Source organism: Myodes glareolus, chromosome 22 (assembly GCF_982192425.1).
Source record: "Myodes glareolus chromosome 22, mMyoGla1.1, whole genome shotgun sequence".
NCBI lineage: Eukaryota > Metazoa > Chordata > Mammalia > Rodentia > Cricetidae > Myodes > Myodes glareolus.
Genome location: NC_142047.1, coordinates 58,805,487 through 58,823,684, shown reverse-complemented (window position 1 = coordinate 58,823,684; position 18,198 = coordinate 58,805,487). Strand labels below are relative to the sequence as shown.

Below are 18,198 nucleotides of genomic sequence, written 5' to 3'. Positions count from 1 at the left end.
ATCACTGCTGGGAATCCCTACTAGGGTGGAGCAGAATAGCAATGGACATCTTTCCTGGGAAGCTCTCTTAGCAAGTGGAACAGAACTCAGCTGTGTGGGCTCTGATGGAGAAGAGCAGGATTGGAACATCCTATGGGCAGATCATTCCCAACCAGAACATAGCTTCAGGAATAGCCTGAGTTCCCGACAGTCAAGGTTTCTTTCTCCTCCCAGATTTATGCATTAAAGATTCCTTCACTTCACAGCTATTGACAGCAGTCATGGTGTCTTTCACGTCAGATCTGAAGATATCCAGGATACCTTCCCTCTACAGCTTCAGTTATAGCATGATTTCCCAACAATGAGGATTCCCCTCACAGCTATATATATCCAGGATACTTCCTTTCACAGGTGTAGGTATAGCATTGTCCCACGCTACCGTCTCACCAGCAAGAACAACGCGACACACTTAGGATCCTTCTGCAGAAAAGCTTTAATGCGTCTTGAGAGAGAGAGCATAAGCTTACAAAGCGGAGACCCAGAATGAGGGGAACCCATCCCTTATATAGGAAACAGTCCTCGCTTTGGACGTGTCACTCTTGGATTGGTCCGCTGCCCATCAACCCAGATGACGCCTCGGAAGTAGGCAGGGACAGCAGCAGTGGAAAGTTATTAAAGGCGTGTGCTGCAACACCTTGAACTCACAGAAATCTGTCTCTGCCTCCCAGGCATAGGGATTAAAGGCGTATACTACCACACCTTGAGGTCACAGAGGTCAATCTGCCTCTGCCCCTTGAAGTCAGAGGTTAATCTACCTCTGCCTCCCTTGTGTTGGGATTAAAGGTGTGTACTGCCACACCCTGAAGTCACAGAGGTCAACTACCTCTGCCCCTTAAAGTAATGGAGAATGTGGTTGCAGCCCTCCACATAGCATGACTTCCAAACTTAAAGCTCCTAAGTCTCCATCCCATTAATCTCTGGTTGTAGTCGGAGGCTTCTGTTCACTTCCCAGTCTCCCAGACTCCTGAAATAATTGCACAGAAACTGTATTATTTAAATTGCTGCTTGACCAATAACTTAAGCGTATTGCTAGCTAGCTCTTATATCTTACATTAACCTATTTCTATGATTTTTATATTTTACCATGAGGCTTGTGGCCTACCAGCAAGGTTCTGCCTGGGAATTCTCCTCTTTCTCCCCTGGCTGTTCCATTGACTCCACCTACTTTCTCTCTATATATCCCTGCCTGCCTATATTCTGTTAAGCCATTGGTCGACAGCAGCTCCCTTAATAACCAATAAAATTAACACATACACAGAAGGACTATCCATACCACCTGGTATTTGCCTTTCTGGTATGAATAAGGATATTTTAAGAGACATTTATTTCTCTTTCTTTGGTTAAGAACTAGAGAAGCAGTAGACACCAGGAAATTATAATTTTCCTGGGAATTTTGTTTTAGGAAAACACGATACTGATATAAATAAATCAGGAAAGACAAGGTATAAGTCAGAAAGTTTAAGTAAGGTGGTTCAAACACCTTACAATTCTGTCTAAAAATCAGAATTATACGTTATTATGATGATATTAATGGATTTTACAGAGAAAAACTCTCAATATAGTTACTGATTTGCAACATGTTGAAAGTTGTTTTGCATATTGAAACTGCTTAATTTATGCAAGATGATACAGATTTGGCATTATTTCTTCAGTTACAAGAAATAATCAGGAATAAGAGTCATCTCATTTGGGTCTTCCAGGCCCTGTAACACAAGGTAATGATGAAATTGATCAGCTATTGATAGGAAATGTGCTGGAGCCCTCAATGTCCTAAAAATATTCAATGGAAGAGTATTAAAAGGTTTTTCTATCATGTGGCAACAAGCCAAGTAAATTATAAGGAAATGTCCTACTTGTTTTTTTTTCTTTTTTTCTTTTTTTCCCCTTTTTTATTGCTTTATAAATAATACCATTCAAAATTTCCACCTCCTCCCCTCCTCCCATTTTTCTCCCACTCCCCTACTCACCCTCCTTTTTCCCCCTCGCGGTCCTGACTTCTTTGCTCATCTTCTTTCCTCTTCTGCTCTTCAACTGGACCTTGGGAGCTCAGTCCAGTGCTCTGATGTGGGTCTCTGTCTCTATCTCCATCCATCACAGGATGAAGGTTCTATGGTGATATTCTAGATATTCATCAGTGTGACTATGGGACAAGGCTACTTCAGGCACCCTCTTCTCTGCTGCCCAAGGACCTAGCTGGGGACATGCCCATTGACACCTGGGATCCCCTCTAGAGCCAAGTCTCTTGCCAACCCTAAAATGGTTCCTTTAATGAAGATATCTTCTTCCCTGCTCCTATATCCACCCTTCCTCCATCTCAACCCTCCCACTCACCCAAGCTCTCCCCAATCCTTCCCTTCTCCCTTCTCCCTACTCCTCTTCCCTTCCCCCTATCCCCACCTCCATGCTCCCAACTTTTGCCTGGCAATCTTGTCTGCTTCCAATTTCCGGAGAATCTATATATGTTTTTCTTTGGGTTCACCTTATTATTTGGCTTCTCTAGGTTTGTGAACTATAGGCTCAATGTCCTTTGTTTATGGCTAGAGTCCACTAATGAGTGAGTACAAACCACATTCATCTTTTTGGGTCTGGGTTATCTCACTCAGTATAGTGTTTCCTATTTCCATCCATTTGCATGCAAAATTCAAGATGTCATTGTTTTTTTACCGCTGAGTAGTACTCTAATGTGTATATGTTCCACACTTTCTTTGTCCATTCCTCCATTGAGGGACATCTAAGTTGTTTCCAGGTTCTGGCCATTACAAATAATGCTGCTATGAACATAGTTGAACAAATGTTTTGTATCAAGTAGGCTTCATCCCAGAGATGCAGGGCAGGTTCAACATATGAAAATATATCAATGTAATTCATTATATAAATAAACTGAAAGAAAAAAACAATATGATCATTTCATTAGATGCTGAAAAAGCATTTGACAAAATTCAACACTCCTTTATGATAAAGTCTTGGAGAGATTAGGGATACAAGGATCATACCTAAATATAATAAAAGCAATATACAGCAAGCCAACAGCTAAGATGAAATGAAATTGAGAGAAACTCAAAGCCATTCCACTAAAATCAGGAACAAAGCAAAGCTGTCCACTTTCTCCATATCTCTTCAACATAGTGCTTGAAGTTCTAGCAATAGCAATAAGACAACATAATGAGATCAAGGGGATTTGAGTTGGGAAGGAAGAAGTCAAACTTTTGTTATTTGCAGACGATATGATAGTGTACATCAGTGACCACAAAAACTCTACCAAAGAACTCCTATTGCTGATAAATGCCTTCAGTGATATGGCAGGATACAAGATCAATTCAAAAAAAAAAAAACAGTAGCCATCCTATACACGAAGGATAAAGAAGCTGAGAGGGAAATCAGAGAAACACCACCTTTTACAATAGCCACAAATAGAATAAAGTATTTTGGGATAACACTAACCAAGGAAGTGAACGATCTGTTTGAGAAGAACTTTAAGGCTTTGAAGAAAGAAATTGAATAGGACACCAGAAAATGGAAGGATCGCCCATGTTCTTGAATTGGTGTATACTGAGGACCAGCTGTGACTTCCAGCCTCATATACTGAACAACAACTGCAGTCTTGAACTTCCCATTGGCAGACAGTCAATGTAGGACTAACTGGACCACAGCCTATGAGGCATTCTAATAAACCCACTTTCTACCAACATGGAGAGACTGATTTCTACCAGTCCTGCTCGTGTAGAGACCCTTGAATTATGTAGCAGTGTTTTTTCTTCACCTGCCCCCTGAGGAAGGTGTGCTGGCTAACAATAGTACTCATAAGACAGTCTTCCTACTTCCATTGTTCTCTTAAGTATTCAATTTACCCTGAACCTACTCTTTTTATTATTATTCATTTGTCAAGAGTTTTCTCTGAGTTCTAGAAAAGCACTTCAAAAGTAATGAGCCATCATTTAGCTTTCTAGTGGGACACAGATCTAACAGATTTTTAGTTGGTCCCTGAATTTCTCTTCTAGTTCTCAGAAGTGCAAGTGACTTACACTTAGAAAGTATCTTCAGTTCACATGACCTCAGCGAGAAACAAGAGAAAAAAAAATCTCCTTTGTGTTCTTAATTCTCTCTTTAAAATAGCTAATATTCTGGATACGTTTCCATTTATGGGACAGAGAATCATTCCACTTCGTCTTGAGGAAAGTGTTGTGTAAGTTACTCACACACCCTGAGCAGGGGAAGAAAGGGAAGTGCTTATGGACTGCGGGAAGACAGCAGAGTCAGCAATTGGAGCCTGGGGTAAGTGATATTGAAATGCAAATCGCTGTAGATCTGGGAAAGGTCTGGGTCTGAGGTGGAAAGCAGAGTCAAGAACCATTGTGCTGAGTCTTTAAGTACACTGTAATCCTAAAGCCAGTGTTCTTGTCACTCAGGCTTCACTAGCCAATCAGAGTCTCCAGACTGAACTGCCAGTCCCAAGTGGTGCAGGGTCTTTCCGGGAGCCTAGGCTGGATTTGCAGAGGAGCTGGTGCCATTGTTTTGGTGTACTGCACTTCAAGTTCTGCTTCAGGGAGCTGTGAGCCAGTCATGGGCGAGCAGGAATGCCATAAAATGGTGAGCAAGGGGCTACTGTCCCCAGATGGTGGAGAGCGGATGAGGAGGTGCAGAAGTCAGTGTGTCTGGTTCTCCTGAGGCCTGGGTGGGAATCTGCAGTCAAGATTCTTTAACCTGTGAATTTCCACATGGTCCTTGCAACTCCCTGTACCAAACAGGCATCTGAATAACTGGTCTTTGGGCGGCGTCTGTGCACAGCACTGAGAGCTTAAAAATGTGTGTAGAAATGTATTTGTAGTCAACAATAATGTACTTTTGGTGCAGCCATGAAAAGGATATTGCCAAACTTGGAGAGACCTAGTTTTTCCAGTATCTTAAGCATTTTTTGCATTTAAATGTTTCGTGAACGGTCCAATTACATTTACTTTTGTGGTGGTTGTAAAAGGAATCTCTTATGTTGGTTAGCACTACACTACACTGTGATGTGGAAGAGTAGACTTGGTGATATAAATGATTTACCAGTACTTAGGAGCTCGAAAGGCAAAGAATGTAAAATTTAACTGAGGGAGGGCTGCCTCTAAAACATCCCAAAGATAAGTAAATGCTAACCAGGCCCGGTAGAGTTAGAATGCTAGGGTACACACACTTTTATCACCAGGATTTTTCTGACATTTGACTGCAAATCATTACACCCAGGTTGACAAAAGTCTCCTAGTCCCATTCACCTATCAAAGAGCAGGCCTCTAGCAAGGTGCTTAAGGAGGCTTTACAGCGTCTACCTAAATGCCTGGTGTGTCTTAAAGTTCCAGTTTTCTCCTTGAGACAAGATTACTTCTGAGAGAGGGGCAGTATGACACCAGGTGACAACTACTTGAAAAGTAAACACTGGTGTTGAGACCTGTCTTGGTGGAGCAACACTTTCATTTTGACCCTCAGACAGAGAGAAAGAACATTCTAGAGAGAATGAGAAAGAGAAAAGCCTGGTGTCTAGGCCTCAGGAGCTTTGCCCAAGGTCTTGATGTCTGGAGAATAAAACAGAGCTCTTTTTCTAAAACTAGGAATATAGAACTGTTAATGGCCTGGTCCAGGGCATTACGCAGGGCATTTCCAGCCTTTTAGAAAGATAGTTTTGAGACAAGCTTTCTTCTTTTGACTCAGGTGGCCTTGATTTGAGACTATTGTACTTCAGGGCCATGATTTTGTTATCCTCTGTATTACACCTCCAACATTCTTAAATTGAATGACTGTACCACCTCAGAGATTTAAAATTATTCATTGAGTCGTGTGGTCGACTGTCCATTGCAGTTACAGGAAAAGTATTTGCATGTAGAACATGGCTTTGGCTTCCAGACCAGAATAGCAGGAATAGTTTATGGTGTACAACACAGAAGTGAAGCAGGGTAGGCAATCCTGCTGCTGGAGTCACCATTATGAAAAAAGGACCTCATTGTGGAAAGAGGAGTTCAGTTGTAATTTTCCAGCATGTATTAATTCATGTCATGTGATTCAAGTCAGACTGGATTGGTGGGTGAACAATATTAGAAAGTTACCTGGCGGCAATAAAAAGTAAATGTGCAATCAGTGAATTTCTTGTGCAGATATGTTCATTCCTGCTTTGTACATTTATGTTAGAGAATAGGGCAATTGTCTGTAACTGTATGACAGGTTACAGATCTCAGCAGCCAACCTGTGCATATAGTCAAGATCAATCAATCTCTTATTCTACTAGGAAAGGACCTATTCTTTTTCAAAGTCAATATAGTTAAATTTTTGAATCCTAATCCATTATTTTTATCTTTTTAAAAAGTCACTTATGGTATCATATTTTACCATTTTCTTTATGTTCATTTGTGCTCTCATCTGTATTTCTGTTCTCCAATCTTTCCTTAGAATTTTATTCCCTTTTTATCGAGTGCTATTGATTTATTTATATTTGTTTGGAGCAATATCTCCTGTATCCCAGGCTTGCCTGGAGCTATAAAGTTGAGAATTGATTTCAGTGCCTAGTACTGCCTCTGCTGCTCATTGCTGGAAAGACAGTCCTGCAGCTCCTTCCATGCTGGGCCTTGACTGTTCAGTTAGAAGGTTAAGAGACCAGGGAATGAGTGTCCTCCAATCTCTCTAACTTAACTTTTCCTAGGGAGTTACAAAATGAAGAACAACCTGTGTAAGAATCGCGTTCATTAACCAACTTTGAATCTGATGTAGTCACAGCACAGGAAGGAAGGTGAAAGCTTCCTGCATTGGCGGTAGCTGATATTAGAAATGTGAACTCAGAGCATCAACTTTAGATGCTCTGTAAATGATCTGAGCTGTCATTCATTGAGATCCACAGACCTGGGCAATCCAGAATTTGGATAAAGGACTGACCTTATCATGTAACCAGGTTTAAGATATACTGGCTGAGAGAAAGGTGTGAGTAATCCTTGGTGTGCTCTCTTTCAAATCCTTATTCACTGGAGTTTATGGCCCTAAAGCCGGCTCACCTTTTCAAAATAACTATTTGACATAAAAACTATGTCATATGTGGAGTCTCTTTCTTGCCTCCAAGTCTTACCATGGCTTCTCATTGTTTTCTAACCCATGGCCTCTTTTTTGCTTTAACAACACTCACTGTTTGAATGTGACCTGTTTGGCTGCTGAACTTCAAAACTAAGAAGCAAAGGGTTGGCTGCACTGGACATTGAGTGTGTAATGGAGTGTGTACACGAAGGATCCTGTGCTCTGGACAAGGAACAGGAAGTGCTCTGGGAGCATAGAAGGATGTGTACTAAAATTCTAACTTTCCAGACTATTACCCTGTCTGCTGGGTTGGAAGGGCAGAGCTGGTGAGGCCTCTTCTGTATGAGTTACTTGATCTCTGCTGTTTATTATATTCTGAATACCAACTGAAACAGAAAGAAATTAAATTCATTTTTCCTTCACCCAGGTGTTTATATTCTCAGGTCAGCTGGGTGGCACCTTCTCTATTGCTTAGGGTTTTAGCTGGGTCAATCCTTGTGGATGGTACCTGGGATTTCTCTTGTTCCAGGTTTCTTGCTAGTCCTATAATGGCTCTCTCAATCAAAATATCTCTTTCCTCATTCTCATCTTTATGCTTCCTCCATCTGGAGTAGCTAACAGTTTTTCTGTAGTTCTTGCCTCCTCTCTTTTTCTCCACTTCCACCCCCTCCTTCTTTTCCCACCCCTATGCTCCCAATTTTGTCAGGCCATCTTGCCTATTTTCCCTTTCCTAGTGGATCTATGTATTTTGGGGGTGGGAGTTACTTAGTTACTTAGCTTGTCTAAGATCATGAACTGTATTCTCAAGATCCTTTTCTTTACAGCTAGTATTCACTTATGAGTGAGTACATACACTGTTTATCTTTCTGGTTCCTAATCACTTCACACAGGATGGCTTTTTTTAGTTCTCTTCATTTGCATTTCAATGTCAAGATGTCATTATTTTTTAATAGTGAGTAGTAATCCTTTGTGTATATGTGCCATATATTCTTTATCCATTCTTTAGTTGAGGGGCATCTAGGTTGTTTCCAGGTTCTGACTATTACAAATAATGCTGCTATGAACATAGTTGAACAAATGTCCTTACAGTATGATTGAGCATCTTTTGAGTATATGCCCAAGAATGATATTGCTAGATCCTGAAGTAGGCTGATTCCCAATTTTCTGAGAAAGCCATACTGACTTCCAGAGTGGTTGTATAAGTTTGCATTGCTACCAGCAAAGAAGAGTTCTCCCCTTACTCCATATCCTCTCCAGCATATGCTATCATTGGTGTTTTTGACCACAGCCATTCTGACTGGTGTAAGATGGTATCTCAGAGTCATTTTGATTTGTGTATTCCTAATGGCTAAGGATGTTGAACATTTCTTCAAGAGTCTTTAGGCCATTTGAAATTCTTCTGTTGAGACTTCTCTGTTCAGTTCTGTACCCCATTTTTTTAAATTGAATTATTTGGAATTTTGATGTTGAATTTTTGAGTTCTTTATATATTTTGGAGATCTCTGTCTGATATGAGGTTGGTGAAGATCTTTCCCCATTCAGTGGATCCCTTTCTGTCTTATTGACTGTGTCCTCTGCTTTAGAGTAGCTTCTCAGTTTCAGGAGGTCCTGTTTATTTATTGTTCCTCTCAGTGTCTGTACTAGTAGGGTTTTATTTAGAAAATGGTCTTCTGTGATTATGCATTGAAGTCTACTTCCCACTTTCTGTTCTATCATGTTCAGTGTGGTCAGATTTACATTGAGCTCTTTAATCCACTTGGACTTGAGCTTTGTGCATGGGGATAGGTATGGATCTATTTGCGTTCTTCTACATGTTGTTGTCCAGTTATGCAGCATCATTTGTTGAAGATCCTATCTTTTTCCATTGTATAATTTTAACTTCTTTGTCAACAAATTAGATGTTCATAGGTGTGTGGATTAATATCTGGGTCTTTGATTCAATTCCTTTGGTCAACCTGTCTGTTTTTATGCCATTACCAAGCTGTTTTCTTTACTGTAGCTCTAATAGAGCTTGATGTCAAGGATGGTGATGCCTTCAAAAATTCCTTTATTTTATAGGATTGTTTTGGCTATTCTTACTTTTTGTTTTTCCATATGAAGTGGATCAGTGTTCTTTCAATGTCTGTGAAGAATTGTGTTGGTCTTTTCATGGGTATTGCTTCGAATCTAAAGGTAGCTCTTGGTAGGATGGCCATTTTATTATGTCAGTACTACCTATAGAAGAGTATGGGAGATCTTTCCATTTTCTGGTATCTTCTGCAATTTTTTCTTCAAGGACCTAAAGTTCTTTTTCACTCTCTTGATTAGTGTTACCACAATGTATTTCATGTTATTTGTGGCTAATGTGAAGGTTGATGTTCCTCTCATTTCTTTCTCAGCTTCTTTATCATTTGTATATAGTAGGGTTAGTGATTTCTTAGTTGATTTTGGATTTATCAGCTTTAGGAGTCCCCTAGTAGAGCCTTTTGGTTCACTTATGTATGCCATCATATCATATGCGACTAGTGACAATTTGACTTCTTTCCAATTTTAATCCCCTTGAACTCCCTTTGGTGTCTTGCTGCTCTAGCCAGGACTTGGAGAATTATGCTGAATAGATATGGAGAGAGTGGACAGCCTTGTCTTGTTCCTGCTTTTAGTGGAATCACTTTGAGTTTCTCTCCGTTTAATTTCATGTTGTTTGTTGACTTGCTGTAAATTGCTTTTATTATGCTTAGATATGTTCCTTGTGTCCCCAGTCTCTCCAAGAACTTCATCATGAAAGGGTATTGGAGTTTGTTGAATGCTTTTTCAGTATCTAATGAAATGATCACATTGTTTTTAATCTTTCAGCTTATTTATATGGTGGATTACTTTAATGCATTTTTGTATGTTGAACCATTCCTGCATCTCTGGGGTGAAGAAGACTTGATTATATTTAATGATTTGTGAAGTGTTCTTGGATTCAGTTTGACAGTATTTTATTGAGCATTTTGCCCCTATGTTAAAGAGTGAGATTGGTCCTTAATTTTCTTTCTTGGTTGAGTCTTTGTGTGGCTTTGTTATCAGGATAACTCTAGCCTTATAAAAAGTTTGGCAATGTTCCTTCTGTTTCTATTATGAGGAACACTTTGAGGAATATAGGTATTAGCTCTTTGTGACATTCTGGTAGAATTCTGCACTGAAACCATTTGGATTCGGACTTTTTTTGGTTGTTGACTGATTTCTATTTCCTTGCTGTTTATAAGTCTATTTAAATTGAACACCTGGTCATGATTTAATTTTGGTATGTGGTACCTATCCAGAAAATTATCCATTTCTTTACATTTTCGAGTTTTTTGGAGTACAGGTTTTTGAAGTATGACCTAATGATTTCCTCAATGTCTGCTATGTTCCCTTTTGCATTTCTGATTTTTTTTTAATGTGGATGTTCTCTCTCTGCCTTTTGATTAATTTAGATAAAGGTTTATCTATTTTATTGATTTATTTCAAAGACTTATCTCTTTGTTTCATTGATTGTTTGTATTGTTTATATTTTATTGATTTGAGAGCTCAATTTGATTATTTCCTTTCATCCACTCCTTCTGGGTGAGTCTGTTTCTTTTTGGTCTAGAGCTCTCAGGTGTTTTGTTGAGTCACTAGTGTGAGATTTCTCCACTTTTTTTATGTAGGCACTTTGTGCTATGAACTTTTCCTCTAGCACTGCTTTCATAGTGTCCTATACGTTTGGGTGTGTTGTGCATTATTTTTCTTTGAATTTTAGAAAATCTTCATTTCTTTCTTTGTTTCTTCCTTGACCAAGAGGTGATTCAATAGAGTACTAATCAATCTCTATGAGCTTGTAGGCTTTCTGCAATTAGTGTTGTTGTTAAATTCTAACTTTAAACCATAGTTAGTGATCCTATAAGATACAAGGATTACTCCAATTTTTTTGTATCTGTTAAGGTGTGCTTTGTTACCAAGTATGTGGCCAATTCTAGAGAAGGTTTCATGAGGTGCTGAGAAGGAGATATAGTCTTTTGTGTTTAGGTGGAATATTTTTTGTCAGTTTATTCCTTTTTATTTTTATATTTTTATTGAGCTCTACGTTTTTCTCTGCTCTCCTCCCTGCTTCTCCCTTCCCCTTCCACCCTCTTCCAAGGTCCCCATGTTCCCAATTTACTCAGGAGATCTTGTAATTTTTTACTTTCCATGTAGATTAGATCCATGTATGTCTCTCTTAGAATCCTTATTGTTATCTAGGTTCTCTGGGATTGTTATATGTAGGTTGGTTTTCTTTGCTTTATGTTTAAAAACCACTTATGAGTGAGTACATATGATAATTGTCTTTCTGTGTCTGGGTTACTCAAAATGATGTGTCCTAACTCCATCCATTTGCCTGGAATTTCAAGATTTTTTTTTCCTGTGTAGTACTCTGTTGTGTAAATGTACCACAATTTTTTTTATCCATTCTTGGTCGAGGGGCTTGAGGGGCATTTAGCTTGCTTCTTCTAGGTTAGGATGATCAAGTCTTCCTGTTGTATGATGACTGGGTTCTGGTGTTACCATGTTGCTTTTGAAGTTGATGATTAATTTCTTGCATTGGCACCAACCCATCTCTTCCTCCATTTGATGCCACTAGTGTCTCTGCCTCTTTGGTCAATCCTTGCCCTGACTGTGTGTTTGTAAACTGTTCGTGGTCTGTTGAATACAGTCACTGTCTCAGGGGGTCACTGAGGTCCCTCTTGGCCTTCTATCTTGGCCTGCTCTTTTGGTTGGCTCTATTGTTCCCCTCTCTGAGTCACAGCGTGTGCTTCAGAGTTCCCCTCCTGGTCCTCTCTCTTGTCCCTCTTCACGTAGTTGCAGCTTGGGTTTCAGACTTTTTCTGAAGCTGCAGGGGTGGAGGAGGGATTGGAGGGTTTAAGGGCCGAGTGGGACTTGTAACTTGCAGAGTCCAATGGATGGGATGGGGGAGTTGGAGCAGCCTACCAGCAGGAAACTCACCTGCAGGCTGGCTAGAGAAGCTGAAGAAGCTGAGGGGGAGGGTCCGGGGGTTTTGCCCCTAGTATGGAGGGCCTAGAGAGTGGTATGTCCCACCTTGTGGGTTGCCACCTACTTCTTGGTCCTCTGTGTAGTAGCAGGCTGTGGTTTTCCTACTTTGTTATTTTCAATCTATTTTTTTTCTTTCATCAACTACATACCCATTTTCTTTTTATTCATAAGCCTATTCACATTTGAAAACACAATGTAAACGGTTTACAGGTATTTTTTTTCCTCTGAGCTTCTTTTACTGCCTATCATTAAGCCTTTTTTTTTTTTTTGACCATGTGAGGAAACTTAAACTCCTAAGCTACACCTGAATCCTCTGCCCCCAGTTTTGATTGGTGGCTGCCTCTGCTATTCAGGTTGTGAAAGCCAAGCCTAAACCTCATGGTCTAGTCAGAAGTGCATGACCAAAATCTGCTTTCAAACTTCAACCTTCCTAGTTGGAGAATGTGGATATTTTTTTGGTTTTTCAAGGCAGGGTTTCTCTTTAGCTTTGAGCCTGTATTGGAATGAGGTCTTGTAGACCAGGCTAGTCTCAAAGTCACAGAGATGCCCACCTCTGCCTCCCGAGTCCTGGGATTAAAGGCTTGTGCCACCACAGCCTGGCAAGAATGTGGATACTTATGCTGCCATGGGTGATTTATTTTATTTTGTTTTGATTTTTAAACATTCTTTTTTTTTTAATTTTACCTTTCAATCTCCTTCCCTTCCCTTCTTTCCTTTCACTCCCCACCCCTGTCTAATCCTCACAGAGTATGAGGCCTCCCATGGAGAATCAACAGTCTGTCACATCACATGACCAACCTCCTCCACCCAACTAGGTAGATCAAGGTATTCTTCCACAAGGAATGGGCTCTAAAAAGTCAGTTCATGCACTATGAATAAATCTGGTTTCAGTGCCAATGGCCCCACAAACCGTCCTAGCCACACAAGCTAAGCACTTGGATAAACTAATATCAGTCCTGGGCTGAGCTGCTAAGCACTGGGCAGAGCTCCTGGAATTCAATCGAGGAAACGCAGGAGCGATAATATAGCAAAGTGATCAAGACCGTAATGGGGCAACCCATAGAAGCAGCTGACCTAACCCAGGGGGAGCTCAGTGACTCTGAACTGCATGCACATAACTTTCTTCCTCCATGTTGTACATGTTTTGAATTCATCAATGAAAGTAAGTATTTTACCTGTATCTATGGGTATGTACTGTGTGTGTACCTGGCCCTGACAGTGATCAAGATGGTAGTTCAACTCTGAACTTGAGATAATGGATAGTTGTGATCCTCCAAATAAGTACTGTCCATTGAGACCACCTCAAGGTCAGCAAGAGCTCCCTACTACTGAGCCATTTCTTCTTCCCTATTTGATCATTTATGATCAACATTTAAATTACTCATGTTTTCACCTGTCCATTTGTAACTATTTAAACTCACTGTACCATTTAGTATATTCTTATTAATATTATACTTTAAATTGGGGCATGTCAGGTTTCTGGAAGATAAATACAGAACTTTTTGTAGAAACATCAGTAAAAACCTCTGAGTTCTTTATATCTCTTTTGTTTTTTTTGACTGATTTTTGTAGGGGAGACAGGGTCTTAATATGTACTTTGGCTGTCCATGAACTGACTGCGTAACCTAGGCTGGAATTTAACTGTGAGGCAGATATACTGAAAGACCAGGATAAATCCAGGAAGAGTAGAGCCAAAAATCTAGGTTAGCTGGTTCCATGTCCCTGTTCCAGGAACTGGCTGACCACAAAGTTAGATTATAATCTTGAGAACAATCTTGAGAAACAGGGAATTACCTCCTTGTGATTATCACTGGTATTTTCAGAATTTTCCAATGACGCCCTCCCTCCCCACTTTGGGTTGCTATTTCTTCCCTTAAATACTCCTTCTCCCAGCTATCCTCTACCCCTGCATGGGATATGCATCTCGGCCCCAGCATGCTGGCTCCTGTCAATAAACCTCGTGTGATTACAGCAAGGACAGTCTCTCATGAGTTTTCAGTGGGTCATGTTATCCTGAGACTTGGGTGAGAGTCTCCCAACTCCGGGGGTCTTTCAATACATGCCTCTAACTTCTGAGTGCAGGGTTTAAATGTGTGAGCCTCTACCACAGCTTGTCCATTTTACTTTTCTTTTCTAATTTGTAATTGTTTACACAATTTCTCTCATGTTTACTGTTGATTTGTTTACTTTTCTCTCTATGTTTTTAATAGGGATTTCTCTTGCACTGTGATATCCCATTCACACCTCCCAAAAATATTTTGTGATTATGTTATAATGTCTGTGTCATGGAATATGTGTGAGGACCACCAGAGACTTATGACTATACAGTCAGAGAAGTCTATGTTTACCATGTTGTCAATATCATGATCTCTGTTGTACACATATTTGGGACATTTCAGAATGCAGTGACCTATGATGATGTACATGTTGACTTCACTTGGGAAGAGTGGAAGTTGCTGGATCCTTCGCAAAGGAGTCTCTACAAAGAGGTGATGCTGGAGACCCACAGGTATTACCTCGCTATCATAGGTGAGATTGAATTTTCCTTCAGGGTTTCAAATAAGGGAACATCGGTCCTTATTTTTTGACAATCTTTTACAATCTGATTGAGAAAGAAGAGTGAGGCAAGTAAATCAGGCAAGCTTCTAAGTTTTACTGAAGATAGCAACTTAAATTTTGTACAACTTTCAATTATATACCATATATGTTCTGGTGCTATTTTTTTTTTTTTAGGATACAGTTGGGAAGACCATAATATTGAAGAACATTGTCAAAGTTCCAGAATTCATGGAAGGTAATTATCATGTGCAAGCGGATACAAATGTGCCTCTGAAGAAATTGTAATGCACTCTAGATGTTTTAAACAAAGGCAAGAGTGTAAAGAAGCACAGCTTCATGCGCACTGATGATTATTAAATTATCACAAAACCATATTCCTCAGTTATAGATAGGTGAATTGCATTTACAAGACATTCTTAAGAAAGAAGACAAGCAAGCAATGCCTTAACAGATTTCACCCTTTGAATCATAGCTCCATGAGAGCTATGCTATAGAACTGCCGATCTATTTAGTTTCTTACCACTCATATTGAAAAATGTATATATATTGAAGGCGTGATAAGTACATTTCCAAAGCTTTCTAATAAGCAAACGGTGCATAGTAAAGCTAGTGTTAGCCATGTGCTTGCTATGACTGTACTAAATTTAGTTCGGGGCAGTTAGAGTCAAGAGTCAAGGGGCAGTCATTGCTGAGAAAACATAATGCCTATACTATATGTCTGTGAGGAATAGATAGTCAAACTATGCTATTCAATGTGTAAATCTTTTATTTGGTATTCTTGCTTTTCTTGTTAGCACTCTGTATACCACTCATGTGACTATAGGAATATGAACAGACATAGCATACCACATGTGAATGTCTGACTTTTTCCAGGTGTCTTCAAATATGTAAAAAATTACATACAGAAAAAAAGATTCTGTATAGTGATCTGATTAATAAAGGGTCTTACCATCATAGGTGTCTTCAAAATGTAAAACAAGCCCTAATAATGGGGAGCAACATGAACACAAAAACATTGATAAAACTGTAAGATCTGATTTCTTTTTACAATTTAACCAAATTATGAAATTAATTCATACACATATACAGATTCAACAGTGTATGAAATGTGGTGAACCTTAACCGTGTATGAAATGTGGTGAACCATTTTTTTTTTACATGTGCCAATTATCCTTGCAGCTATGAAAGTACTCATACTGGAGAGACAACCTGTGAATGCAATCACTGTGGTAAAGCCTTTACACGATGCAAAAGTCTTCACATACATAAAAAAAATCATACTGGAGAGAAACCCTATGAATGTAATCTATGTGGTAAAGCCTTTGCATACCAGAGTCATCTCCGAAGCCATAAAAGAATACATACTGGAGAGAAACCCTATGAATGTGATCATTGTGGTAAAGCCTTTGCACAACACAGTCATCTTCAAAGACATAAAAGAACACATACTGGAGAGAAACCCTATGAATGTAATCTTTGTGGTAAAGCCTTTATACAACATAGTCATCTTCAAAGACATAAAAGAACACATACTGGAGAGAAACCTTATGAATGTAATCAATGTGGTAAAGCCTTTGCACAATGCAGTAATCTTCAAATACATGAAAGAATACATACTGGAGAGAAACCCTATGAATGCAATCAATATGGTAAAGCCTTTACACAACGCAGTAGTATCCAAATACATAAAAAAACAAATACTGGAGAAAAACCTTATAAATGTAATCAATTTGGTAAAGTCTTTGCACACCATGCTAGTGTTCAAATACATTTTAATGGAACACATACAAGAGAAAAACAATATGAAAGTAATCAAAGTGGTAAAGCCTTAGCATGTCACAAAAATCTTCAAATGCATAAAAGAATACACATGGGTAAGAAGCCCTATAAATGTAATCAATGTGGTAAAGACTTTGCATATCACAAAAATCTTCAAATACATGAAAGAGTACACACAGGTGAGAAGCCCTATAAATGCAGTCAATGTGGTAAAGCCTTTACACAAGGCAGTAGTCTTCTAAAACACCGAAGAACACACACTGGTGAGAAACCCTATGAATGTAATCAATGTGGTAAAGCCTTTACACAATGCATTGGTCTTAAAAAACATCAAAGAATACACACTGGTGAGAAACCCTATGAGTGTAATCAATGTGGCAAAACTTTTACACAATGCTGTAATCTACAAAAACATATACGATCACATACTGGAGAGAAACCTTATAAATGTAATCAATGTGGTAAAGCCTTTACACAATGCTATAATCTTAAAAAACATGTAAGAACACATACTGAAAGCCAGGCGGTGGTGGTACATGCCTTTAATCCCAGCACTCAGGAGGCAGAGGCGGGTGGACCTTTGTCAGTTTGAGGCCAGCCTGATCTATAAGACCTAGTTCCAGGACAGGATCCAAAGCTACAGAGAAACCTTGTCTCAAAACAAAACAAAACAAAAAAACACATACTGGAGAGAAACCTTATGAATGTAATCATTGTGGTAAATCCTTTGAACATAGCAGTCATCTTCAAATATAAAAAAGAACACATACTGTGGGAAAACCCTATGAATGTAATCAGTGTGGCAAACCATTTACATTTATCAATCAGTAGCCCCAACGCTACAGAAAAACTTTGGGTGACTGTCCAGGCAGAAAGATGTCTCTGTCAATTCTAGAATTTTGGAAGTTGCTTACAATGTACTTCCTGTTTACTTAGGTAATATTGTATCCTTCTGGAATCTTTGATGAAGTTGAAGAATAAATTGTAATAATATAGCTTTCCTTAGTTATGATAAAAGATAAAGTAGATATAAATATTGTAACTGTAATCCTTGCTTAATACCTGTTTGTTGTATGTAATGTTACTATGTTAAAGTTAAAGCCTTCCTTTTTGTTTAAACAGAAAAGAGGATATGGTGTAGGAGGTCCTTCTGTTTGTGTATTGCTTTCATTGGTTAATGAATAAAGAAACTGCTTTGACCTAGTTGATAGGGTGGAACTTAGGTGGGTGGAGAAAACAGAACTGAATGCTGGGAGGAAAAAGGGCAGAGTCAGAGAAGCCATGGATCCTCTGCCTGAGTTGGATACCAGTTTGAATCTGCAGTAAGCCACTGCCACATGACGATACATAGATTAATAGAAATGCACCAGCTGACTTGTAAACACTGATAGTGGAAAGCATAAAAGCTCCACCCCTAAGCGAAAAGTTGCCCAGTATGCGTGTTTCATGGAAGAAGTATTCATTTTTCTTCAGGGATGAAATCTGTGATAGATTATCCAAGCCCAATATCCAGACATAAATACAAATGCACACAGAATGTGGGGTGGGGTGGGAGGGAAAGAGACAAAGACAAAGAGAAATTACCAATATTAAATGGAATTAGTAGCTTTTACATATACACATACGTGTATGGCAGTAATAAAGAAGGGGTCATGAATTTGAGAGCAAGTGGGGAAACAGGAATTGAGGAAGTGATGGGGTAGAAATTATGTAAATACAGTACTCATGTAGGAATTTACAAACAATTTAAATTAAAAACATTTTTGAAACTGTGTATTGGAT

General features: G+C 39.2%; 1 protein-coding gene across 2 annotated transcripts; it reads left to right on the top strand.

Moving 5' to 3' along the window:
- The first annotated feature begins 1,161 nt into the window (after positions 1-1,161).
- LOC125410532 (uncharacterized) lies at positions 1,162-17,945 on the top strand. 2 transcript variants are annotated; one of them, XM_085681961.2, is made up of 5 exons: positions 1,162-4,311; positions 4,446-4,626; positions 14,478-14,607; positions 14,812-14,872; positions 15,817-17,945. In XM_085681961.2, the coding sequence occupies exons 2-5, from the start codon at positions 4,600-4,602 to the stop codon at positions 17,006-17,008; spliced, it is 1,410 nt and encodes a 469-aa protein (XP_085538087.2). In that variant the 5' UTR covers positions 1,162-4,311; positions 4,446-4,599; the 3' UTR covers positions 17,009-17,945. The 2 variants fall into 2 exon arrangements, with proteins under 2 accessions (XP_085538087.2, XP_048306090.3); XM_048450133.3 differs by lacking the exons at positions 1,162-4,311; positions 4,446-4,626 and having other exon boundaries at positions 13,648-14,607.
- Positions 17,946-18,198: the final 253 nt, after the last annotated feature.